At 51.7% G+C, this 26,233-nt stretch overlaps 2 protein-coding genes across 7 annotated transcripts in view; one reads left to right on the top strand and one right to left on the bottom strand.

Moving 5' to 3' along the window:
* Positions 1-6,776, top strand: part of AATF (apoptosis antagonizing transcription factor) — a 57,754-nt gene extending 50,978 nt beyond the window's left edge. The window contains exon 12 of the mRNA XM_075517999.1: positions 5,550-6,776. Coding sequence (XP_075374114.1) covers positions 5,550-5,613 — 64 coding nt within the window. The 3' untranslated portion in view covers positions 5,614-6,776. The remainder of the gene's footprint in view (positions 1-5,549) is intronic.
* Positions 6,777-10,667: 3,891 nt separating this feature from the next.
* Positions 10,668-26,233, bottom strand: part of ACACA (acetyl-CoA carboxylase alpha) — a 154,630-nt gene continuing 139,064 nt past the window's right edge. For all 6 annotated transcript variants that reach the window (XM_075518341.1, XM_075518340.1, XM_075518343.1 and 3 more), the window contains 4 exons: positions 20,420-20,574; positions 19,466-19,636; positions 15,997-16,133; positions 10,668-14,598 (listed from right to left, as the gene is read on the bottom strand). In XM_075518341.1, coding sequence (XP_075374456.1) covers positions 14,472-14,598; positions 15,997-16,133; positions 19,466-19,636; positions 20,420-20,574 — 590 coding nt within the window. In that variant the 3' untranslated portion in view covers positions 10,668-14,471. The remainder of the gene's footprint in view (positions 14,599-15,996; positions 16,134-19,465; positions 19,637-20,419; positions 20,575-26,233) is intronic.

The raw sequence follows: 26,233 nt of genomic DNA, 5'->3' as shown, positions 1-26,233 counted from the left end.
GCCGTGGTCGGGGCTCCCCGCAGCGTTGCTGTGGCCATGCCAAGGGCTGCGCGAGCCTTGCGCCGTGAACGGGAGGACGGTCGAGCTGCTGGCTTGGGGCTTGCGTGGGGCTTGCTCTTCCCACAAAACCAGCGGAGCCGCAACCGAGTCGCAAAATGCACGGAAAACAGGATTCTAACCGCGCAGGGGCACGGAGAGCGGAATAAAACGCCTGCCTCCCATGCACCTTTTGTCTCAGACTGCTGGTGCGTTGAAAGAAAGGGCTGTGCAAACTTTGCAGGTGCCTGTGGAGCGGGCCCCGGGGCTGGGAAGGGGAGAGTGCCTGGGCGCAGCGCTCCCGGTGCATCGAGCACCTCTGCCGTCCTTTGGAGTCAGCTCAGAAGAAATGCATAAATAATTAAGCCAAGGTACTTACACACACATGTTTTATGGCAAATGGCTGTGTGGTTCGTGATCATTTTTTCCAGAAACAGGTTTTATGATAATATAGTAAAAATATTAAATTAGAAAATGCCTCACTAAGGGTGATAAAACCTTACTACAGTGGAAATAGGTAATTATCCCCTCTACAGCCTAAATGACAGTTTAAAAGAAATAAAAATGTTAGTGCTCATTACTTGCTTTTGTAGGTTGCAATAAAGGGTAAGTTAAATTTTAATTCAAGGAAGACCCCTGTATCGACCTGCTTCTTCCACGCTCTCTACCTGAGGTGTGAGTACTGTTAATTACTCGCGTAGGTTATTCCTCAGCACATGGCGACGACCGGTACCTCTTTGTGCTAAAGTCACCTTTCCTTCGTCTGGAGGTAGCGGCCTGGCAGTGGGGTGGGTTGTTTCAACTCAGTGGCTCAAGGCTGATGTTTAATATATGTGGGTGGAGGAGAGAAATTTTATATTTTTTAACCAAAATCCAAGTTCATTATGCGTAGCCTTAAGGGGGCTGAAAGTATTAAAATCCACACTTACCCTGGTGAATTGAAACAGAGACAAGGTTAAACCTGGAGGATTGATGAGTTTTACTCTCTGCATGGTTAAATCCTGCTGAGGGGAGATGCCGTAGAAGAAAGGTAGCCTAGATGAGAGGGGGGGGGGGGAAGGTTGGGTTATTATATTTTTTTTTTAGCAGGGTAAAATATTTGTTCTGTTTCGGGGGTGGTGGGGTTACCTGATTTCCCTCCTCTCCTGTCACTCTCTGCCAGGGCGTCTGCCCGTGCTGTGTTATTATCCAAACTGCTCCACTTGAATTCTGGCTTCAGCGGGGGCTGCCAGCGTCGTGCCCGGCAGGACGGGGCTGCGGGCGTGCTGGGCGCGGGGCTGCGGGGCCGGCCGCCGGCGGCTGCGGGCGCAACCCCTCTTTGCACCCGTGAAACCCGGGGCGCGAACGTCGGAGTCTGTCAGTGCCGACAACATTTCTTTACCGGGGAAGACAAATTCTTGCTTGAAATCTCCCTGGGCCCTGCTTGCTTGAAAAATGACTGTTTATTTAAAATCTGTAGGATTGGAGCAAATTCAGCATTGATCCCTGAACTCTTGTACCCATCAGAAGACTATCAAAAAAACAAAAATGAAGACAAAAACCTGAGGAGACTGGTTCTCCACCAAGGCAGGCTGCAAAGAAACATTACTTCTGGCTTGTCCTTGGCTAGTTTCTGTGGGGTTCCCCAGAATGTGCTCGTTACATTTGAACTGCCTTACATTATTGGGGACTGTAAAAAAATGAATGAATGTATAAGAAGAGAGGGGCATATGTAGAGAAACTGCAGCCGGGAGCTCCTCTGTGCGGCAGAGGTGATGTTGGGGAGCGAGACCCCTTTGAATTTTGCAAAATGCCTTTGAGGTACGTTTGGCCGGCAGCCAGCAGAGCCTGTTTGCAGGTTTGAAGCCCGTTACCTGTGAGGGAGGCTTGTGGACAAACTAAAAGCAGTTTCTGTTGCTCGCTGGCACCAGGGTGCGGAAGAGGAGCGGGAAAAAATAGTGTGGCCAGCACGCTATTTTTGTATCAAAATTTGATATTTTTGTATCAAAAATAGCGTGGCCAGCAGGACGAGGGCAGTGATCGTGCCCCTGCACTCGGCACTGGTGAGGCTGCACCTCGAACGCTGTGTTCAGTGCTGGGCCCCTCACTCCCAGAGAGACATTGAGGGGCTGGAGCGTGTCCAGAGAAGGGCAACGGGGCTGGGGAAGGGTCTGGAGCACAAGGCTGATGGGGAGCGGCTGAGGGACCTGGGGTTGTTCAGCCTGGAGAAGAGGAGGCTGAGGGGAGACCTCATCGCTCTCTACAACTACCTGAAAGGAGGGGGTAGAGAGGTGGGGGTCAGTCTCTTCTCCCAGGTAACAAGTGATAGGACGAGAGGAAATGGCCTCAAGTTGCGCCAGGGGAGGTTTAGGCTGGATATTAGGAAATTTTTCTTCACCGAGAGGGTTATCAAGCATTGGAACAGGCTGCCCAGGGAAGGGGTTGAGTCGCCATCCCTGGAGGTATTTAAAGGACGTTTGGATGAGGTGCTTAGGGACATGGTGTAGTGGTGGTTTTTGGCAGTGTTAGGTTTATGGTTGGACTCGATGATCTTAAAGGTCTTTTCCAACCTATATGATTCTGTGATTCTGTGAAAAGACCCGCATGCAGTTTGCTGCGAGTGGTCGGGCTGAACAGGGTCTGCCGGGGAGTGGATTCGTGTCCCTGGCAGCGCTTACACGGGCTCCAGAAGAGGATTTCGTCAGCGTTTTGTGTTGCCCAAGTGACCGGCGGAGGGTGTGGGTTTATAGCCAGGACAAAGAATATCCCCACGCCGGGCAGTTTAGGTGGGTGGAGAGCAGCGGAGCCATCTGCAGCGGGAGCGGTGGATCCTCCCAGGCAACGGCCGTGTCTGCAGAGCCACGCGATGGATCAGGACTGAGATCTGAAACGGCGTTTAGGTCGGCGGTACAAAATCCGTGGGAGAGCGTACAGAGCGCAGGAAACGTGTGGAGACCGTGTCGTTCCTTAGCAAAGCACGGAGGGATGGGAGCGAGTCCGTGTGCGAGCTGTGTGGTATTCAATAGCTGCGAATCGAAGTTGGCTGGTTAGGGCCTGTGCCCAGCACGTGCATTAAAACAAACAAACGGCAGGAGCTGCGCAGACGAGAGGCTTCGAGCCCTGACCCGGGGCAGCAGCAGCATCCCTACGGTGGAAGAGAAAATGGAAACAACCCCGAGAAGAGGAGCTGCAAGTCCCTGCTGGCTGCCGGGAGGGTTCTTCTTTGCAGAGATGCTTTCCCCCGGCACGAGAGCGAACGGGCTGGAGTCGGTCACCGTCGGCTTCCTGAGGTCTTGTGTGGCTCCCACTACTGCACCTGCGGGCTGCAAACAGCAAAGCGGGTGCCTTTGGTATTGTCATTTATCTTCCTCAGATTGTTTTCCTCCGTGCAGTTAAGCCGCCGTGTTTAACACGAGGCATATACCAGGGAGAGGGGAGAAAGAATGAAATCGGTGATGTTTCGTTGGAAGTACCCAAGCCGCTCGGCCTCTTCTGCCGGGAGCAACCCGCGAGCGTTTGTCAGCTTTGCCCGCCTGAGTGTGAAATGATCTTCTATCAAAACACCAGTTTCAGCATTTCCCTCTCTGCTCCTGGCGCGTGAACCCCGCTGCGGACAGGACCCGCTGCGCGCTGCCCCGGAATTTCACCGAGATACGAGTGGAAACGTTTGCTCAGTGTAATGATGGGGTCTGAGCCATGATGGGGTCTGAGCCGAGCCGGCAAAGCAAGGCTGGAGGGCCGCGATTGTCCGAGGACTAAATAGCATCGCTCTGCATTTTCCTGCCGATCACTTGACAAAGCCTTAAAGTCGCAACGTCCTTGTTGGCGGCGGTGCTGCTTGGCATCCGATTTCTCAGTTGAAACAGCGAAAGCGAGTTACGTTTATCTGTTAATAGTCAGGAAAGATGGAAAACGTTGTAGGCTTGGGAAAGGCGTTCCTCTCCCTCCTCCTTTTTTTCTTTCAAGTGTCAAAGTTTTCAGCTTTCAAGTATCAGTTCTGTTTTCTGGAAGCGTTTTGATTTTGCATTTGCGTTAAACTTGCCAAACCCTGCGCGCACGCTCCTGATTTAACGCAGAAACTCCGGCTGTGGTTTCGTAGTCTCGGCTGAGCTTTGCACACAAAACACGGCGTCCACCATTTTGTTAGGTAAGGAGACGCGTCCCTCGCCACAGACTCATTTTCTGAGGGTAGAGCAGCTGATTGGTTAATTAGCTTCTAAATTAAAATTAATTTAAGAGATGTGGCCCTGTGAATTAGAATGGTTTCTTGTCTCAGCGGTCCGTGCACGTCTGTCCAGCCTCCCGCATTGCTGGAACGGACGCTTCCTTCCTCGTCTTCCTCAGATTAACGGCTGGCGTTTTTCTGCCATCACTGTTCAAAACTTAGACGTTCCTTCTTTCGTCAGGCTGGGCTGACAGGTAACTTTCTCCAGTGGAAGTGTCTGCAGGAAGCAGATAGTTTTCAAACCAGTTGCCATCTTTTATTGATCGGTGAAGGAGCCAGGCGTCGCAGCAGCCCCCAGCGAGAGTGGGCCCCGTTGTAGTCTTAACTGAGGAGGCAGCCAAAATCACCGTATCGCTGGCAGGTCTGAATTTCATCCTTTGAAGCCATATTTTACTCGAACGGCGGCAAAGTCTCTTTTCTCTGCCTGTCCTGACAGTTTTCCTGGCCCAGCTTCTGCGGCAGCTGCTTTCCCTGGCGCCGGCGCTGACGAACCATCGAGACGCCGGCCCACGGCAATGGGATCGTGTGGTTCTTGCTCTGATAACGCTGGGGTTGGGTAGCGTGCTCTGAAGGAAAAAGCCCGTCCTCGTGTACCCAGCCCTCCGCTCTGTCCGTGCCGTCGTCTTACAACAGGCTGCTGCCTTAGAAAGTGCGTATGTAGAAAATAAGGCTTTCCCCATGCTTTTTCCTTGATTTCCAGAAACGCATGATGTATAAAAATGCTCTCTCCTCGCCCCCATCTCTCTTCTCAGGTTACTTCGGTTTTAAAATTAAAGATAAATAACACCAGCCCACTTATATTTTTTTTTTTTAAAGGGGAACTTGCTCCTGTTATCAGAATTGCTGCATATGTGATATTAATTGGAATCTTGTTGCTGGGTCATTTTCATTGTTTTTCAAGTGCCGTCAAGTCCAAGAAAATATATGAAAACTAAATTATAGTCCCACCTAGACTGTCTGATTGAATCCTCCTTATGGCTCTGCGGTCTCATACATCCTATTAAAATATTCAATCTTGTTTTCTTCCTTGAAGAGCCTGTCTGTAAAGGGCAAACTTATAGAAAACCTCATTCTCTAGAGATATGGTATCCAGCCACACTGAAATGTTTCCGTATTTCTGTCCTGCGTGTGATTGGTCTTATGCAAGTTCTCCCCTTTGCTTGTATTTATTAATAGAGATTGTTGAATGCATTTTTAATTATACAAGGCCTTTTCATTTTAAGGAGTGGACGGTTTTGCTGGCAGCCTCTTGCTTCCATTTCGACCTTGAGAAGTAACTTTTCCCCCTCCTCCTTCCTCTTTTCCCCAGGACGGAGCTTTATCGTTCGCTGTTTGGAAAAATCACGAGTCCCGAAGAACCCCAGCAGAATTAGCGTCGGGCCTTCGCGCCAGGATTGACCGCAGCGGCCGGCTCCGCGCCGCACGTCCCCGGCCTGGCCAGCGCGCACGGGGCACCTCTCCCTGCGCTGGACGCTGCCCCGACTCTGACGTCTCCGGGAGCCGAAGCACCCAGAGCAAGGTCTCTCCAGCTGCTAAAACAGCAAAACCCTCACTGTTGGAGGTTTTTTGTTGCTAAAAACCTCACTGAAGGAACATCAAATACGGTTACTGCTAAATCACGCGGGCGCAGAAAGAAGCGTGGGGGGTAGACGTTTAGCTTGGCCAAACGCCCTCCCCTCTAGCTTTGAAATGAACTCTGCTTCCTCCCAAAGACAATCCATTTTTAACTATTCTCTTTAAATTCCTGACCTTGATTTTGCAATCTGCTCAGTGTTCCGCCGGGAGAGGGACGCGATTCAGACCAGCAGGGACCACCAGCCCCCCCCGCAATCAGGTCACCCACGTTTGTATGAAATCCGTAGAGCTTTTTATTTGGGGGATTGGGGGGGGGGGGGTGTTTAAGCGCGCTGTTCTGGTCGTTGGCTGCATATCTGGAATGTGTGACTTTATTTTTCACTGAGTCAAGAGGATTTAAATGTCATTTACATAATTAACATGGCCTTAAAACAGAGAAAAGGTGCTCTCCCTTGCCGACAGCCAGTGCTCCCAGTTCACCCTCCCAGTTCTGAACGAGCGCTCACTGCGCACAGGGACATTTGCTGACTGGCGATGAGCACAACGCGGGCTACGTCTGGGGATGTTTCTGCAATTAGAACATATAGGGGAATTTTTCAGTCCAGCATTGATCCTGTACACGTAATTATTTCTGCTGATCAGGACTCTGAGCCATCCTGTCTCCACCATCACCACGACACACCGTTGAAAGATGCCAGCACGAATGTAAAACTGGCCAGAGGAGACGACTCACTCGCGGGGTTTTGTGGGGTTTTTATATCCAAAGGTCAGAAGCCGGAAATTAAATCCCCGTAAGGGGAATTTGTTAGCCTGCTGTGATCAATCTGAAATGGAGGTTATCTTGCGTAAATAATACGTGCCTATATATGTGTGTAAGGCGGCCATCGCTTGTGACCACGTGAACTGCAATGTCTTTGTTTTGCGTTTTGCGCGCTCTAACTAAAATGCTTTGTCAACAGATTGTCCGAGTGTGATCCGTGCAGAAAAGGTGCCAGCAGCCCCGGCCTCTCCTGGCCCCACCAGCACGGTGTTCTTTAACTGGCATCTTCGGCGTCGCTTTGCACAGAGCCGGAGCTGGGCCAGCAGCAAACAGCCGAAACACGCAGGGAGCGTTAAAGACAAGGCAGGAGTGCAGTGGGACAGGGGCTGGACGCTTCCCGTGCAGCTGGAGCTCATCCCCGGCCGTCCCTGGGGTAGCGGGGCTGCAGAGCCCCTCAGACTGGGTACAGCCAGTTCCCAGGCTCAGGGCGCTGGCGAGGTGAGCCCCTCTCCCCACAACGTCCCACTCGTGACGTGGGGAAGCTTCTGCAGGGGCCTCTGAGCATCCGTAGGGTGCTGTGGGCTCGTCAGCACTGAGCTGAGCTGCTTCCCCGGCTGCCTACAGGCACCCGGCGGCTGCTACGGCCGCTCGGCAGCGACTGACCGGGGGGTGTTGGTTTAATGACACCCAGCACTCATCACAAAAATGTACAGGCTTGCAATAGTATTTACATTTTTGTTCGCCCACTGAAAAGTGGGCAACTAAATTTTACTTTTTAAATTCTTTTCTCTTACTAAGCTTAAATTCAAATACATTCTGTTTTTAAGTGTGTAACAGGTTAAAGCGGAGGGAGGGAGGCCCACTCCACCACCCGTGCTTCCCAGCAGACGAGGCCCAGCGTGCAGGAGCAGACGCCTTGGGTCTCCTCGCCGTGCTTACCCCTTTCCCTCTGCTCCTGCCGTGCTGCGCCCCGCTCCTGCCTCTGCTTGAAACGGGACGTGTTGCCGCACAGCTTTACCTTTTTCTCCCCCTTAGAAGACTTTCCCTGTAGCTGCATTGTTGCACTTCGCTGTGTCCCTGGAGCTGTCTGCAGAGCTGATATTAATTAATCATTTTTGCACCTCATCATTACAGGTTTCAGTCTCCCCGCTAGTCACCTGCTGCCAGTAAATAGCTTCCCAATACCTTCAGCGTTGTACGCAGCAAAGGGGCCCCCACAGCAAGGCAGGACCAGCTCGGCTGCGGAGACTTGGCTCGAGCAGGGCTTGGTGTGTGAAATCCCGGGTTTAAAAGCAGGGAAAAAAAGCGCGCCGGGTACGGCTGCAGCTCTGGCTGGGTTCCACCAGCCCTGCACAAAGTAGCCTGGGGACGACCCCGCGCAGTGTGATGTGAGGGGCCGGTACCAGTTACAGAAGTACTGCCTTTGGGCGAGGAGGCAGTGCACCGGCCGGGCTTCTTTTGTGGCTTTTTTTCTTTAAAAACAGGGAAGAAAAAGTGTGATAAAGTTGTTAAACCCAGCTGACCGGTGCGCCCAAGAGTCCTACCTGCATTTTTGGCCGTTCTTTAGGCAGCCGCGGGCCCGGTGCCTCAGCGCTGGCTGTGCCAGGAGGAGCCGCCGGCTCCACGAAGCCCTCGGAGCTTTTCCCCTTCCCTCTTCCCCACCGGTGCTGGTCCTTGGCCCTCTCGATCAATGCGGGGAGAGGCGGCAGCGGGGGGCAGGCTCCCTGCCCTGTGCAAGAACCTAGCATTTTTCTTGGCTTTAGAAAATAAGTGCCAAGGTGAGTATTGACTTTGTGTGGAAAACATACGTATCATGGATGAATAAATCTTTATGCTCGCTTGCAGCGAAGCAGTAGCTGCAGCTCTCGGGGAAGTGCATCGATTTCTCCCGTCGCCCTCCAGCTCGCAGCTCCCTGGTCAAAATTTGCCAGGCGGAAACGCACTAAATGTCACCGTTGCCTCCTCTCCGCTGCCCTTTCTATTTCAGGATCCCACTAACGACCTTCTGCACAGCAAAGCGCCCAGCAGCGACGCTCACCCCGCCGCGCAGCCCACGCAAGCTGTGAGTCCCAGGCCAAGCCCCGTGTGGGGAGCTGGGGGGAGAAGGGCCCAAAGGGGCCACGGCTACAGGGAAGGGCTGATGTTTTTAAGGTGGTGTTTGAGGCGCTCGCCAGGGTGCGGCGAGCAGTCGGCGAGCCGGCTCGGTTAGGTCAGCGCGACGCTGGCGGTGGGCTGCTCCAGTGCACAGGGCTACCCCCACGGGTCTCCCCAGCCCGTACGGTCCTCCGGGTGTAACCGTCTTCCACGGCAAATCCTGGCAGTGTCACGTCCTGTCCCCTCCGTCCACCTGCAGTCAATTCCGGCTCCCCGGGAACAGGCAGAAACCAGCGCGACATGGCGGCACCGTCCAAGGTACCGTGTTGGCACAATCGGCACGCCGAGAGGCGAGGCGTGTCCCCACCCCTTGACCTGGACCTGTTCTTATTTCCTGAGCAGCAGCAAAGCTGTGTGGTCTGTGAACATCATTAAAATCGCATGGTTTAATAACCACAATTCTGAAAGGCATCAAGGGGAGTAAATTAGCTGCTTCCGAAGTTTGTGTCGGTGGAATGGTTTCATGCTGCTTGCACTGTCAGAGCAAGCATTAAGGCTGTTTAACAGCGCGCACCGTGTCCCTACCCCACTTCGGGGTTGGCTGTGCCGGCACGTTGTCTGGCCACTCTCTGTGGCTGAGGCTCGGGGCGCTGCCGGTACGTGCTGCAGCCGTGCCACCCCTTTCCAGTTTGACTTCTGTGTCCTTTAAAGTTGTAGCACCAGGGCACTTCATTTTTTCCCCTTTTTTTTTTTTTTTTTTTTGAGAGAGAGCGAGCGCTGGATGTAATGTTAAAAGGGTAATACGAAACACTTTAAATGTGATAACTTCTCGTTCGTATTGTTTGAAGAGATAAGAGTCAAAGCCCTACTAAGCATGCTTTTGAATTTACTTATCAGTGTTTAAGCAGGCTTTTCTCCCTGCCACCCCCCCACCTGGGCAGCGCGATACACGGGGAGAACCTGGGCCGCGGCGGCGGCTGATGAGGCCCGTTTCATCTGCTGACCTTGCTGGTAAGGGCAGCGCTTTATTCCTGGCGTGAAAACGGGACCGCGCCTGGATTTGAATATGCTGCAGGAGAAAGCGCAGCCCGGGTAATCCCCGAGTAACAACTCCTCAGAGCCAGCGCCTGGAGAGGCTCCAGCGGTGACGCGCCCGCGGCCAGCAGCTCCGCAGCTCCGGTGCTGGGCACCTCGCAGGGCGCCGGGGACGGCCCGGACCTCGCGGCCCCAGCGCGCCCGAAGGATGTGGAGGGCTCCACGTGCGCGGGAGGAGGCCGGACGGCGCGTGCCGCACCGGCACCCCCAGTCTGGGGGACTGGGCAGGCTCCGCTCACCCAGTTCCTGCCCCGTGCCCCGGGAGCGGGCGGCCCGGCGGCAGCACCAGCAGCTCTGGCGGGCTCAGAGCGACGGCGCCCGGTATCGCGGGGCTGTGGCGCGGTCAGAAGCTTTGAGTGCTGTTTAATGAGGGCACAGATAACCAGGATGATTTCTACTAAGTTTTCCTAATGCTGCCAATTAACAGCAAGTGAGCTATTCCCCCCCCCCCCCGAATATTCATTCTTTATTAATTCATGATACAGCTGCTAATTAGTACCTACACAAATGGGCATCACACCTTTGCAAAACATTGCCCAGCAACTAGACGGTGTACTGGGGAATTACGTGTGCGATGGGGGGACAGAGGGGCTGTGTTAATCCTCTCCCCCCAACCCCACAATAGCAAAGAATTTCAACTTTCAGACAAACAACTTCATTTACAAGTGTGTCTCTAATTAGCTGCAGAATTAGTAAAGCAGAGTTTTCCCCCCATAGATCGGCCAAACCCCCGAGGGAGGCTGTGGAATAGAGAGAATCGCATTTCCAATTATTTTGTTGAATTGCTAATTTAGTTATTGTGCCTGGCGTAATTGTGATGGGTATTGGGTGTGCAATTCAATTTGTTTTAAATATTTGTGGGAAGGCTGATCAGTAATGGAGCTGACCTATTTCATGGCCCAAATTGAGAGAAGAGACTAAAACAAAAAACAGCTACAAAGCCACAGTTTGTCTCAGTTTTTATTTTGATGTCTCTCATCCCTCTTAAGACTGTTGATGCAACAAAAGGTTTACATTAAAAGATGATGGCACTTTGATCTTGGGCTTTTGAGAGCTTACAGCTTTGGTACTTCTTTTCTTGGCATTTTAATATGTAGATATTTTAGGCTAAAGAGTTTTAAATGCGTTTCTGCAGTTCAGTAGGGTCCGTCCCCTCACCCACCCCACCCCCCCAATTATATTATGTTTCTTAAGGTGATTTATGTTTTTAACTGTCAGCATTCTGGTTTGAGAAAGGCGTGAAAAACAACTGCTGGAGTGGCGTTTGCTGGCGTGGCCCAGTTTACCATGTCACACTGATACTCACCTTTAACGTGGGGAGCTCTGAACGGGGGGTGTTCGCCGAGCTCCCGGCTGACAGGGACACCTTCAACCCCGGCTCCTGGCAGCTCGCTTCCCGCGGGATCCTGCTGGCCCCGTCCCTGCCTACGTAACAGCTCCGGAGAGAGGGTTCATGGAAGTTCTCCCACCACCCTCGGAGGCAATCGCTGGGGCTGGGCTTTTCCTTTCTGTTTCAGTCGCTATAATGTTAAGAAAATAAATCCATGGAGGAGGAACAGGACTCGCTAATGGCTCGCTGGGATGGCGGCTGCAGGCTGGCAGTTACGCCCAGAGCCTTCAGCAGAGACTGGAGCCCGCGGCGGGACGAGGAGCTGCTCCTTCTGCCCCGGTACCCGCGGCTCCAGCACGGCTCAGCGCCGACGGTCCAGCTCCTCCCGCTGCTGCGGATGAGAAGCGAGCACGATGAAGCTCCGGGAAAGGTAAATACTCGTGCACTGATTTGCGTGACGCGTACTGCTTTTCTCTGGCTGGCTGAGGCGTCGGGACGGGCTTCGCCCTGTGGGGTGACATCTCAGAAGGTTATTTCAAACACCTGCAGCGTCTGACCACGGGTAGGAACAAGGGCGGCCACGGGGGCCTGGCGAGAGGCACTGTTTTGGGATGAGCCCGGGCAGCTCAGGTGAGGGGCACAGCCGAGACCACGAGGCACTTCGGCTCCGTCCTCCCGGCATCGGCAGCCACCAGACCTCGTTCGAGAGGAGCCACATAAAGCTCCTTGCTCTTTCCTTAAGGAGAAGCAGAGCTCCCCAAGGGGTGCTCAGGACAAGGGGTGACAGATTTCCACTCCTGGCAACAGAGATGCAATTCATTCTTTTTATTAAAAGAAATTGAGGTAAGTGAAATACTTCAGCACCAGCGAGAACCGTATGTACCGAGGGTGGTTTCCCCGCCACCCCCGCCCCGCTGGGTAACCGACCTGCACGCCTGCGGCACCGGCACGGCGGCCACGGCCGGGATGTCAGCGGTGCCGCTGCCACGGTGCTGCTGCAGGCCCAGACCTGCACAGGGCTAGTGCTGGACTTTGACTTCAGACCAGCCCCGACATTACCTAATGGCTGGGTTTTTTTGGAGCTGCTTTACCCCCAGATTAAGTGGAGCCTGAGCCAGCGCCTGTAACGCTGAAACAGAGGGGTCTGCTCTTGCCTGGCACGCAAGAGACTTTGGCAGCAACAGCTCCGACCCCAAGCAGAAGGAACGGAGCAGCGTGCACTGGGACACTTCCCCTAACACCTGCAGACGTCCTGGATAGGGGACTGACTTGTGACACCACCACGTAGGTGACAGCGGCGGAGGAGCCCAACGAGTCGCCCACGCCGCGATGCCCCCCGAGGGGTCCTGCCTGGCCGAGACATTCCCTGTCTGTCCTGAGTGTCCTGCTGCAGCCCACATAAGCAAAAGCATCTTTGGGGGTTGTTCAGGGGGCTCTAGTGGAAAAAAAGAAGTATTTTAAATCAAATTAGGGTTCTTAACTATTAAGAAAAAGCTAACCCTTCAGCTGACGCAGCTCCGCTGGCCACGGGCAGGGCTGCGCCGCTGCTGCTCGCTCCCCGGGGAGGAGAGCAGTGGCCCCCGGTGCTGCACCTCCATTTTGCAGGAGCTCTGGCACCACACGCACCGAAGGGCTGCGCTGCAGTTCAGAGGGAAACGGTACAGGTGTGAGGCACTGGCATCATCATTAATTCTCTCATAAAAACGTCCCTTCTGATTCATGGTATAGTAAAAGAGGAATTGTAAAATCTGAAATACTTTTAAGACAATCATTGGCGTAAGCTCTCCAGTACTACTTAGACCAAGTTCCATAACAGTGTCTATGTATTAGGGGTTGACCGTGCTTCCTGCAGGAGTTCCAGCTTCTCTGATCTTTTATCACGGTCAGGAGGCCCATGAAAATAAAAAAGGGTAGAAATGAGCCAGGGACCTGGGCTGGGGTCAGCCTGCGGTGATCTACGCTGCTGCCACACCTCCGACCTGGGCAGCCGGGCTCAGTGCCGGCGCTGCGCGTACCTGCCAAACATCCACTGGAGACAATTATTCCTGACCAGCTGCAAAGAGTGACCACTGGAATGAGTAAAAAAGTCAGCTGGTGCTAAGGAAGGGAATTATCAAAAATAACTTTTCTTATATTGCCGTCTTCCCCCGTGAATAACGGCAGTCCCCTTCCCCAGCCGCGCACCAGGGCCAGGCAAGTGCAGGCAGCTCTGCTCGAGCCAGCTCCGGGGCAGAGGTGGGCGATGGAGAAAAACTTTGCTCAGATGCATTAGACCGAGATTTCCTTTCGCAGTTCTAACCCCGTTGGTGTATTTGACTCTGTCCTTGTCCCTCCCTCACCCTGGCAGGCTGTATCTGCTTTCTGCTGCAGTTACCTACTCACATGAAAGGGATCAGCACTCACATGCAGTATATGCCACAGTGGGGCTGCCCCATGTCTGCTTTCCCTCAAAATAAGTGGGGAAGGAAGAGCAGAAATGGCTGAGCAGCTGCGTTTTGGTCTCCTCTCTTACATCCTCCTAGAAGGGGCTTTCACAGAGTTTACTGACCTGTTCTAAAGTAATTGGGCAAAAAGGCAAAGCAAGCAGAGATCTGGCCTCCAAAATCCTGCCCCCGCCACCTTCGCAGTCCTGGGAAGCCCAGGAGCCTTCCCCGCAGCCTGCCCGGGGCGTGGGGACAGCACTGACCACACCAGCTTAAATGCTGTTTTTCCTCTACTACTAACAAGACAGACGTTTGAAATACAAATCACCGCCGGCTGACCGAGACAAGCGGGCTGGCTCGCTGGTGGGCTCCACTCGCCCGCGGGACGCCAGGCGGGAGGATCTTGGGCTCCCACCCGCTCCTGGGAGGCAGAGCCCGTCCTCGGCTGCAGCAACGCTCTCGCAGGGTGTAACATTGGCACTTGTCAGCACAAAGCTGCCGCTACCAGGCGGGGTGTGAAAAGAGAAGCAGGCAGGGGTACAGGGGCGTTAATTTAAACGAGCCCCTGCTTTGCTATGCCAAGACCTCACGGTACCGGAGCACCCTTCATTGCCTGGCTGTAGCGCTTTCGGGTGGCAGCCGAACAGCAAACTGATGCATTGGTCCAGTCACGCTTTGTTAAATAAATAAGGTACAGTTAGACAGCTGTAACTCAATTCCGCAGGCGCTTGTGTTTATACATTTTCCTCGTGTCTCTGGCCAAAGAACACACTTCCTCTGGTCAGTCTGATTTGAAAAAATAAAAATGTCACTCTTCCAGCATTTCCCTGAGCCTCCCCGTCTCGGTACAGTGGTCGCAGTCGAGCAGACAAAGGGCAATTCTGAGCTTTTTTTTTTTTTTTTTTCCCCCCCTCCACTGTACCGGGCAGGGGGGAGTGTGGGAAATCGATGCTCTTACGTTGAAGAAGGCGAGTCCATTGTGGAGAGGATCCGCACGATCTCGGCTCGCTGGGTGGGTGATATATGCTGGGTCATGTGCACTATCGAATCCATGGCAACCTCCGGATTGGCCTGGACCAGGCTGGAAAGAGGCGAGAGTTAAGTGACGGCAGCCCCGACACTCGCACCGGAGCGCGTCCGACAGCTCCCTGTCAGGCCCGGGGGGGGGAGGACTGAAATATGGGGTCTGTAAGAGAGACTGGACGAGGCAGCAGGCACTTGTGTGAACTGCCTGCGAGCAGCACAAGAGCCGTGCTCGCTTGGAGGCCCTCGTGCCACTCAATCTGCTGGTGGCAGACCTGCTCCGACATGCACGGAGGCTGAAATCCCAAGAGGCCGGCCCGTGTGGACCCAGGGCAGACATGGGGAGGCCAGGAGCTCTGGAGCGTGCCCTGATCCCACCAGCAACGCCTTCAGAGGCTGCTGAGAGCACCCACGTCTCCCCCTCCCAGATGTCGCAGAGCCCCGTCCGCTGTAGCACGGAGGGAGGAACCGGTGGAAATGACAGGAGGAGAAGCCCTGCGGAGTCAGACATGGGATGTGGAAACCAGAGGAGCTCCTCTCCGCAGTTCGGTGCCCTCCCCCAGCTCTGCTGTCTCAGAGGCAAAGCTGCTCTAAGAGACCTCCAGTCTAAGACATACATATTATCAAAATTAGATCTGTTCAAGTCTAGCAAAGTGTTTGGCTCACGAGGCTTAACTGGCTCCGCTGGATGAATGGCTGTACAAATGCGCACGATAACTCTTACGAGCAGGAGGAATACCTATTCTACCAATGTTTTAGTATTTTGGGGGTTTATTTGCTGTAGTTCTAAAAAGCCATCGAAGGGAACTGGGCATTTTATGACACTGAGCACAGAAGAAACTAGATAGCTTGCCTGGGCAAGTCTAGGGCTAGAAAAAACAAAGGGAAGGAAGCCGTCAGGATATTCTGGCCACGTGTGCTTTGATAGCAGTAGCCCAGCTCAGAGATTTGCTTTCTCTCCCTGCTTCACGCAGTATGTGGCCCTCTAAAACAATTTTCCATTATCTGTCTCAAATGGAGAAAAGACGCATTAGCAGTGAAATTTCTGTGCCTTGGCTCTTCACGGCTCCTGTTTCAGTAACGGGCGGGCATGGCCGGGGAGGTTTGGATACTGCTGGATTAGATCTCCGCTCTGCTGGTTCGTGATTTTGCTCAAGGCGCCTGCACGTGCAGTAGCACTCCAGCCCGCGCAGGAGGAACCGGAGATGTAGACTTTGTACGAATCCCTCTGTTTCACAGTAGCTCCACGTTTGCCCCTGTATTTGCATTTCCGAAGGAAACTGCATTTCCACATACTCCTTATCTGTTTGCCACACAAAAAGGCCAATGAATGTGAAACGTGTGGAACTGACGGACCCACCTTCCTCAACTAGGCAAGCACACGTGGCCAAGATCAGAGCCTGAACTTTTTAAAAATCCCTGTTCTGCAGGGGCAGAGCGTGCGTAGTTGGCTTACCTCCGTATCTGTTTGAGGATGTAGTCCCTCGAGATGTATTTGATGTTTTCATCCACAACTGAGCGAATGCCTTCTTCCTCCGTCAGCTGTTTTTCCAGCCACTCCACCAGGTCCTTGTTACTGTCCCATAAGTACGCCTGCGAACAAACCGCAAGCGTCACCCGGCAGGTCCCAGTGCTGTGCACGCTCCCGTTCCCCATGTACCATTCCCAAAATTTAACTCGCAATTATCGGCAGCCGTGGGTAAAACATTTGGCTGGCAGCGCTCTGTGGCTTTCCCAGTGTGCGCGGCTTTTATAAACGCAACTAGCAATTAGCAAAAGTCAAAAGATGATATATTTCTTTTGCGTCTCCTTCCATAAATGTGACTAAAGGGGAACCACGGAGGCAGCGGTGCTGCCAGTGGCTGCCGCCGAACTAGCTGCATCAGCCCCAGAAGCTGTCCCAGCTAAAATCCCCGTTTCCTTCTGTGATCAGATGCCCAACTTACGGTGAAATACGACTGGCCCTGAGGTGAGGGCAGGGGTGCTCAGAGACGCAGCTGATCTGGGGCTTCTCCCAGTGCTAGGCTGTCATGGGACCCACGAGTCCCCACCACCTGAAGACTGACCTGGTGTTAGTGTCCCCCAACAATCACGGGATCCCTGATCCAGCCCAGAAACCAAGCAGCCCCCTCAGCAAGCGTGTGCGCTGCAGAGGAGGTCGGTGTGTCCACATCCCTGAGAAGCCTTGGCAACAAAACCCTTCTTTTCTTTTGCAAGATCATTTCACCTGATATTTGCTAGGTAGTTGACTACATAATAATTCAGGAGTGTGTTAGACGCCTAATAGCCTTCTCGCTCCTCTCTTCTCCTCTCATTTTCTTTACAAATCATTTAAGAATCGTTTTGTTAATGGTTTCCGGAAAAGCAAGTACTGCCATTAGCACTCATTCATATTTATGTCATTTTATTTGGGTAATTAAACACAAAGCTCGTCATTTAAAGGTGCACTATCCTTCTCTGTTATCACTAACGAAGTCAAAGTCAGAATGACAATGAGCTTGGTGCAGCTAGACGTGGGGCCGAGCGGACACCCTCCCGGCGCGGGCGCAGACCCCAGCAGCCGCCGGCAGCAGAGCAACCACTGCTCCACCTGGGAACCTTTAATGCCTTTCGTCCTCGTGCTGTCTCCGGGGCCTGACTGGGAGCAGGGCGATTCCAGGGGCTGGCTGGGAGCACACGACGGATGTTTGCACCCAGAGGTGAAGCCTCGGTGTGGGAGGGCAGCATGTTTTTGCAAACACCCTTGGAGCAGCAGCAGTGAAGCCAGCAGAATCCCTCCCCTACCAGGACTCTACGTCACTGGGGGCATTGGGTTCCTCCAGCCAGCCGCCCCGCTGGGGCATCGTCTCACCTCTCCCGCTCTCCCAACAGAGCGATGCCTGCGCCTCGGCAGCCGTCGCAAAGCTGATTTCCCCCCGTCCTTGCCAATACCAGAGAGGAGCGCAAAGGCAGCACTCGCCCTGGTGAGCCTCCTCGCTGCTCACCCTTTATTTATATCTTTAATTATCAGCTTCCAAAGTCCGAGAAATTGTTTCCGTTTTCCCTGGGACTCTCACAAACAGCGTTCCTTCCCCGTGTTGCTACACCCATGGGTGAGAGCCGGCACTGCTGTGAGGAAGCCTGAAGTGCAGACCCTGTTCTAGTCCTAAGCGTCGGTCCTGCCCGACACACTTTAATAAGAAACCGGGATTTTTTGTTTTTCTTTAGGATTATGCATATGATTGTCTTCAACCAGTGATGTCATTTCAACCTCAAGATTTTGCTTATTTCATTGTTTTTTCTTATTATTATTTTAAACTCGTTAGGTTTTGCTCCTCGCTTCTGCCCCTAGACATGACAGAAATGCTCCCTGCATACAAAATAGGGCACTTAGGAAGATTTCAGGGAAGGGAAAAAAAAACCCCAAGAAGCTGCCTTACGGTTGCAGACCTGCGTAAAGCTAGATTTACCCAAGAATCCCAAAGCTTTTAGTTTAGGAGAATATTTAATACTCTTATTAATCATTTTTAATCCGTTTGCTTTTAATTAAGAAACAGCATGATGCTTTCCTATCAACATATGCCAGGGAGCAGATTAATTGTGGCTTAAGATAACTCTCCTTGATTGGTGTAATGTATTAGCTAACGAGATGCCCGCTTTTAAAGACGCTCAGACACTACCTTGGAAAGCCTGCTGCCCTCCAGAGAACACTTCCCCCCCTTTTCTGGAACCCCTGAGTGTTTGTGACTTTAAAAGTAGAATAAAATAATATAAAATAAAATAAAATACTCAAATCGGAGGACTGTGACAAAAACAACCTAAGAGCAGCTCCGGAGATTGCTCTTCAGAGATTGCCAGCTTCAGAGTTTGAGCACAATTAAAGAAGAAATCCTCAACCCAGCTATCAGATGAGGACTGCGGACGGCGCCGAGGCGACCCCCACCCCAAGCCCTGGATCTTACAGCTGTTCTGTGTCCCTGCCTTTGACGGCATCCCGCTCCGTGGGGCGTTAAAGCTCCGTGCAACCCAGGGGACGCGGGACGCTTGGTGGAAGAACAGCAGGGGCTCTCCTGGGCTGAGACGTGGCAATGGTGACGGACTGCCAGGCACGTGCGATCTGTGCCTGGCAGCGATCACCATCTCTGTGATCACCATCTCTAAGTTCATGGCGCGGGGAAAGGGAAGGAAGGCGAGGGCAGCCCAGGGGAAGGGGGGACAGCATGGCCATGGTCTGCTCTGCAAGCAGCAGGACAGGCGGGTAAGGTAGGCTGGCTGTACATCTGCCAGACAAAACATCTGGATACAAGCAGTGAATCCCCACACCCTTCTCAGTGTGAGTGGGACAGAGCAGGATTGAGGATATTATTCAGTAAGAAAGAATAATTAAAAATAAAATAAAAATCCTGCTTTCACATCACAGAGGATTCCGAGGGTATGCAAGGACCGGTCTGCACAGCTAGGACAGCTCCTCCGTAACAGCCTCTGGAACCGCGAGCAGCTCCACGGTGCTATTTTAGGCACGCTGTGCAGAGAAACAAGGAGACGGAGATATTCAGGGCTGGTGTATAAAGCATGTGTTGGGAATCCTGGGATTTCTACTGCCAGTTCTGCCAGACAGCAGCACCTCTGCGCAGCCTTCTTCCCACACACTGCTCTGCCTCACTCTGCTGAGCGACCGGCTCATCTTGGTACAATGCTCAGATTTTCGTATCAACGGTGCTATGTGCTTGAGAAAAAAACCTATTTTGCTTTTCTGGCCTGCCATAAAAAGTGTCCCCATAAAACAACTCATGACCTGGAACATTACCCAGAAGTTCTCTTTCATCACCTAAAATGTTTGTGGACATTACAATTAAAAACCAGAGATCAAACTCCACCTGGGAGAACTTCACTGAACTTAAGCCCAGGAAAGACTACTGCCTGGGTGAAACTGCTTTTTCATTTACCTTCACTGTCCCTTCAACTTCCACAAACCAGCGTCTCAGCATAGCCTGGATCTGCCCGTCAGTCAGCTCAGGATTGGCATCATGGATCTTCTTTTTTACCACATCTTCTAGAAGAAGACGTCTCAGTCTCCAGTAGAAAAAGGTACGGGAAGTCTTCCAGTCTAGAATGTCCTGCCCAAGACATAAGTGGAGAAGGAGAAATGAGTGAGGGACATTTAGGTGGAGAAATATATATGCCTTATTCCCAATGGCAAAAAAAGGCTTGCACCCATTATATATTTAGTTATACCGCTTGCACAAGACAAATACAAAGACTGCCACGTCTGAGCTTTGAAGACGTCCACCCTGTCATACCATTCAGTCACCAGAAGCTACATCCAGCTCCTTTGTCTCACAGAAGTCTGCTCCCTTCTGCAAAAAGAGACACAGCTCCCCCGATGAGCAGCACAGCCCAAGCACACCCAAGGGGAGAGGGAACTAGGAAAATCTCATCGGCCAGGGTTCAAACCCTGACATGACAGCTGGCCTTCAGCTATGCCATTACAGCCCTTCCCATCAGCGAGGGTCCCCACGGGTACAGGGCTCACCACTTTCCCTGCCTTCCCCTCCTGCCAGGGCAGACTGCGATGTGCTCCGTGGCGTTTTTGATCTGGTCGCTAACGAGCAACCGGCAAAGCCCAGAAAATGTGGGATCTCAAATGGATGCGGATCAGGTAAGGGTGCTAGAAAACATGATGTGCTTGTGTTCCGGGGCCAGAAAACAGCTCGCAGGTGGAGAAGGTTTGCTCCTGCGGCAAGAGTGATCGGGGCAGAGGTTTATTTGCAGCCCCGCAGGATGCCAAGTTCCTCTGATCCTGCTGCCTCCAGCAGCAGCTTGCCTCACGGAGGGTTACCACTTCCCACGCGTGTCAAGCCCTCCAACTACGTCCCCAAGGAAAGCTCCACGATACTCACAGTTATGGCACCTTTCTCCTGCATCCGGCCAGGCGTGTCGTGCAAGTCAGCAAACTGCATGGCTACCTGGTGGTAAATGGGAATCAGGAATTCCTCCCGCTCCTTGAGCTTGGTCTCCAGCTCTTTTCGGTCAGCAGGGCTCAGCTCAGGGGTACCTGCAAGCAGGCACAGCCACATCAGAGACCTTTGACAGGGCAAAGCAGAGGGGTGTACAAAGAACTGCTGCACGGAGGAAAGGCAAGCAGCTCTGGACAGTCCAGAGGGAGAATGGAGGTTTCTTCTGTTCCTGCGTACAGGCGAAACCCAGACTGCACTTGGCCAGGACAAACACCAGACCATCAGCTCCCAGCAATGCCAAGCAGAGTCTTGAGTCAAATGTAAGCATTCCAGCTCAGACTTCCTGCCACCAATACTCAGGCAAGAGCTTCGAAAGAGTTTTCACCATGGAAACTCTATTCCATTTAAATGCCAATGAGCTGAGCCATCAATTAAGTGACATTTACTGGGCTTACTCCTAAAAAAGAATAATGTCCCAACACGCAGTTCATTTAGCAAGAAACATGGAAAGTGTAAAACCACCTACACAATTTCAAGTTTTCCTGCAGGCTGGTTCCTGCCAGTAGCTGTTAGAGCCACTGCCTCATTAAGGAAAACACACAAGTTAAGTTAGAGACGCCAAAACCGCTCACATTCAGTTTAGCAGTGATCGGCACACACTAGTCTACCACACTCAACCACGGACTACCATGACGGACAAGAATAAAACTGCGTCAAGAAGATAATGTCCTGTGGAGTTCATAATTTTTAATTTATTTTGTAACATTCAGCTCAGATAAAATTAACTTTGATTAAAACAAAAACACGCATTAAACGGTTTCTGATTAATTTTGGAATTGCCTGACCCAGACTAAGCCAGGCAAGGGGAAACACATCGTGCCGTGGAGGCACGTCGCAGCTCCTGCCGCTTCCCGCAGCAGAACGAGGTGCTCCTTCCCGCAGCCGCCCCTTTATCAAACCAAGAATGTAAATCCCCTCTTCTCCCTGTTAGAGGCCACAGGGCGCGTAACCATAAGCGCAATTCTCTGCTGAACCTACAGTCATTTACACCAGGTCAAAGTTGGCCCAGAAGCAGGTTGATGCTTCTCCTACAGTGCCTCACCAACACACGTGCGAGAGGTCCTTGTGCAGAGGCAGAGTATTTAGAGCCAATCTTAGTTCAATTTAAGCAAAGATTGCGATCTGAGCCAAATTACACGGTACTGGATACTCTGCTGAATTGTGCCATTTTTTAACCTCCCACCCACACCAGAAGCTCTGGTTGCAAGTTCACGGCCTCAGAGACAGCTGCCTCCCATCCCACCTCCCGTTTTAAAGCCGAGGTCGCTGGCAATCTGAAGCCGGGTCATGGACGAGTCTTGCTCCAAGCACTGGTGGGCTGTAACATTCAACTATCCTACAGCACCTTCCATTCAAATGTTAATATAACCGCCCATGCGCCTGGGAGACATGCAAGCACGATTGCGTCTTCAGTGTACAGAGGGGAGCTGAGACTGAAAACAAAGAAGTGTCCTACCCAGTAGCGCAAGAAGTCAACGGAAGAACCTGGCACAAAAGCTGGCACAAAGTGATTCAGCCGGAGGATAATGGTTCTTTCCTTGTTATCTTGTAGCCTGAGTATCGTGACTGCATTTTGCGGTGTGTGAACACCACCGAGGTTTTTTTGGTTTTAATGTTTATCGTTCACGAAGGAATGTCAACGGGATTAAATGCAACATCTACCATTACATCAACACCTATTGTTAAACTGCCATGCTTCCAGGCAGGGTGCGGTGGAAGGCAACGGCTGGGGAGAGGCAGGAGGACAGCTGAGCAATGGGGGTCCTCAGCAGCTCCCCGGCCACCGTCCCGTCTGACAACAGCAGGCTCTGGAATCGCAGCAGGAAGCCAGAGCAATCCAAGTCCCTCCCAACCAAACCAGATGAAATTAGCGGGCAGAAGCTTTGTGAAAACCCCAACAACAGGGAACACTTTCACACAGTGCAAAATGAAATGCAAAACCAAAATCAAAATCGACTGACTGAGGTCCTGAGTACCAAAAGTACAAATGGGCTCACAGAAAGTGATCAGATAAGTTCATGCAAGGGAAGTCCATCACAGGCTTCTAAGCGCAAAGACGCAGATAGAAATCTGTTCTCAGGAAGCCTCGAAACCACAGGACTGCTGGAAGCTGCGAGGACATCCTGGGAAAGCATCAGACTGCATTTGCACGATGCTTCTACCCTTTCCCTGAGCATCCACGGCCGACCTCCCGCAGACAGGATGATCCAGGGCTGAGGGACCAACAGGCCGAGGGCCCCAGGGGCTCTCACCGGTGGGTGCAGCACCGCAGCGGCTCAGGCGCAGCACCGTGACACCGGGGCTTTGGCTCAGCCCCACCCAGGGGCCCTCTGCACGCAGGCCCTCTTCTTTGCTACTTTGCACTGCCTATGTTTGCACTTCCTTCCAGAGTTTCTCTTCCAAGTCAGAACAGGTTTGGACACGCATTTCCAAGACACAGGCCAGCCATACAATGATTCCTTCTAGGGAAGGAATGTTTTTATGTGCCTACCAATATAAATGTTACCTAACCTTTCAAATGCTAGTAAGAAGGTTTTAATTAAGAGAAGCTACTCTTACAAGCTTCAGAATAAAAAATTATATGTATTTATCCATGTTAAATTCACAGGCTCCTACACCTCCGTGTTTTAAATGGCAATGCATGCACTTAAGCCAGTAACGCTCATGTATTCTGGCCTATCTGCCACACTCGCGGTGTACAGTCAAACCAGCCAGGCCCAGTAATGATTTAGGTGAGATTAACAAATATGTCAATGTCTATTTTCTGCTTAATTTAAAAGCAGCGTCTATAAAGATTTTTGACTTCTGAACCCTGTTCTCCTGGAAGAAAGAAGGTAACAATGAGGAGGGGGGATAAAGAGTGATTATCCTATCATCGATCGTTTGTCAGGAGCATTTCTTATTCACTGGACTATTGTAAAAAGCTAAGCTCTCGATCAATCCTGTAAGCCCCCTGTACAATTAAATATCTTGGAATGGTTTTCTTTCTTTCCTAGTCAGATCTTGAGGCCTCAGGGTTTTTCAGAAAGCTGGGGCTTTATTTATTTATTTCTGGGAAAAAGAAGTCTCCTTCCACAAATCTTATACTGGCAAGGAGAGGGGAGTTAAAATATGGGATTCCTTTGCTCTAAAGGTACTTGACAGTTAATGAAACTGTTAAAGTTTAAATCATAGGAACATTATAGACCTCTAGGTATGGATCGGCTACTAATCAATAGAGAAACAAAAGAAGCAGCACTCTGAAATGGCCACGCTGCAATGCAAACACAAAGTGTAGCGGGTGTTGGCACGCAGGTGGGGCACGCGGGTAGGACAAGACGACAATTTAAAGGAAGAAAGAACATGTGTGACCTTCCTAACTTGGCAGGCAGCACAGGACACTTTCTAAGGCAGCACTCTAAGTGCCATAAAATGTCACATTTATCTTGGATTGCAGTTTGCTCTGCAGTCTCCAAGTACGCTTGTATCTATATATAGTGCTGGTACGATCCCAGCCGTTGGCATGATCGGAAGAGGCCAGGTAAATGTCTTAATCCGGCTCTCAACAGCTTTAAAGCCTACCCAGAGCGGTAAATGCACCAAGCCCTCTTTGCTCTATGGTGCCTTTTCTTTTTTATCTTTTTTTTTTTTTTTTAATCAGTAGCAAAACTGCCTTAAACAAGTTGAAAAAATGCCCTGGGGAAGCAATAACATTGGGGTACCAAAAAGATTAGAGGGTCTTTTCTGAGGTCAAGAGAGCAATGTCCAGGGTTTTGCCAAAACGTCCTTCACCGTACAAAAATTCCTCATGAACAACAGGCAAGGGATTTATCCTTGCTAAAACCCTCTGCTCAAACATACTCAGGTTAAACCAACAAAAACTAGTTTAAAACCACACATAAGAAGTATTTAACCTAAAATGTTCCCAAATACTTCCTGGAGGAAGCTGGTAGCTCGTGCCTGCCTCTCTTCCCCATCGTCCCCTCCCTGGCCTGTGCCCGTCTCTCCGCAGGGTGACACCAGCCTCCCCATCCAGCTGCTACAGCCTGGCTTTGGGGGTTACAAACTCCTTCTTCCACGTCCTACGGCCCATAACAGGCCCCCAAACCTCAGGTATGGGCTCTCAGTACCCCGGTGGCACAGAACAATAAATGCCAAACGACGGTTGCCAAAATGAGCCCTTTAAGCACCCCGCAGACAAGCACTTCCCGGCCGCTGCAGCAAGGACGTGCGGGCGTGCTTTACGGCCCGCGATCATGGAGGAAGGCTTCAGAGGAGTTGCCCTCCCCGCGCAGACAAATGGAAAAGCTGCCGCAATAAATCCACGGAGAGACCTCTCCTGTAAAGTGCTCTGATACTGAATATCATTTATACTCCTCTCCAAAAGTTAAGGGAAAGCATCATGGCAGGGAAAGCAACATCTAAACTATTTTGATTTGTGCTCCATTAAACCAAAAATCTCCTCTGAAGTAAGCGGCGTCTCCGAGCATCCCTCCGATGTATGTGCCTGGCAGAGGGAGCCGTCGACGGCGCGGTGTCCGGCAGGGACCGCAGCCTGCTGCGGTGGCAGGGTGCAGGCTGCCTTTAATAAAGTTCCTGCCAGACGGAAATGGCTCAGCAGGACCATGAATCACAGCTTCCCATAACATTTAGTAGCAAAGTGCTTTTTTTAAATATGACCAGTTTAACAGGTTAGACAAAATGACTTCAAGAAACGTTATTGTAGGTTCCCTCTGATTGCAGAAAGCCAGGCAGCTTCTGAATCAATTTGATGGTTTATGGTTTCTAAGCTGTTAAAATGTGGGATTTTCTCCCTCACTCTCAGCACGCAGCCTCAGCGTGGCCAAGCATTTAGTTGTCCATTTTCTCGCCTCTTCCTCAAACATGCCCTCAAAGACCTGGGCAAAGCCCAGCATCAAGGCCTCTGACCTAACTGATTTGCGGAGACAGCCCTCCCGCTTACTCTCAGGCTCTGCAGGCCGAGGGCTGGGCAAAGCGGACGCCTTCAAGCCAGGCTCCAGCCCATCACACCCAGCCAGCGGCACAGCGGAGGCACGAGCGGTTGGCGAGCGTGAGCCTGCGGAGCGCACGCCCAAGACGCAGAGTCCCCTCGGCCGCAGCAGCAAGCCGCCTCCTCTGAACGACAAGCCAGGGACGTGCCCATGACCCGCCGCTGCAGAGACCAGATGTGACCCTTCCTTTGGTGCTTCCGTCCAGTCCTCAGTTGCTCACGTACACGTTTGACCCCGGCAAATTACCCCTCACCTATGATTTTCAAAGATGACTTTTACAACGTAAGTAGTAGCTATCTTTCCAGACTGCAAAGGAGCATTAATAACGATTGATTATCCCAGTGTTACAATTACTATAGGCAAATCTGGGGATTTTTTTTTTCCCCAGGTAACACCAAAAAAACCACGTTAAGTTCAATTTATCTTGGCATCTGCTTGCTTGTGGCCATTCTTTTCAGCAAAGCAGTTAAATCCCACTGCAGCATGTGCTGGAAGGGTCCTTATGAAATGAACTCTGGAGAAGTACAGCAGTTACTCTGCATCCAATGACATAATTAAATGTCGATTTTAACCCCGGTTATGACTGTCCCAATCTAATTTGCAACATTTGTCCCATCCAACCTGCAACAATAATCCTCCTACCCGAATCTCACCTTCTCTTCCTCTGCCTTTAACAAAGCTCTTGCCAGACAACAATTCAGCAAAG

Source organism: Mycteria americana, chromosome 15 (genome assembly GCF_035582795.1).
Source record: "Mycteria americana isolate JAX WOST 10 ecotype Jacksonville Zoo and Gardens chromosome 15, USCA_MyAme_1.0, whole genome shotgun sequence".
NCBI lineage: Eukaryota > Metazoa > Chordata > Aves > Ciconiiformes > Ciconiidae > Mycteria > Mycteria americana.
Note: the sequence above shows the minus strand (reverse complement) of the source record. Positions and strands in the feature narration are given on the sequence as shown.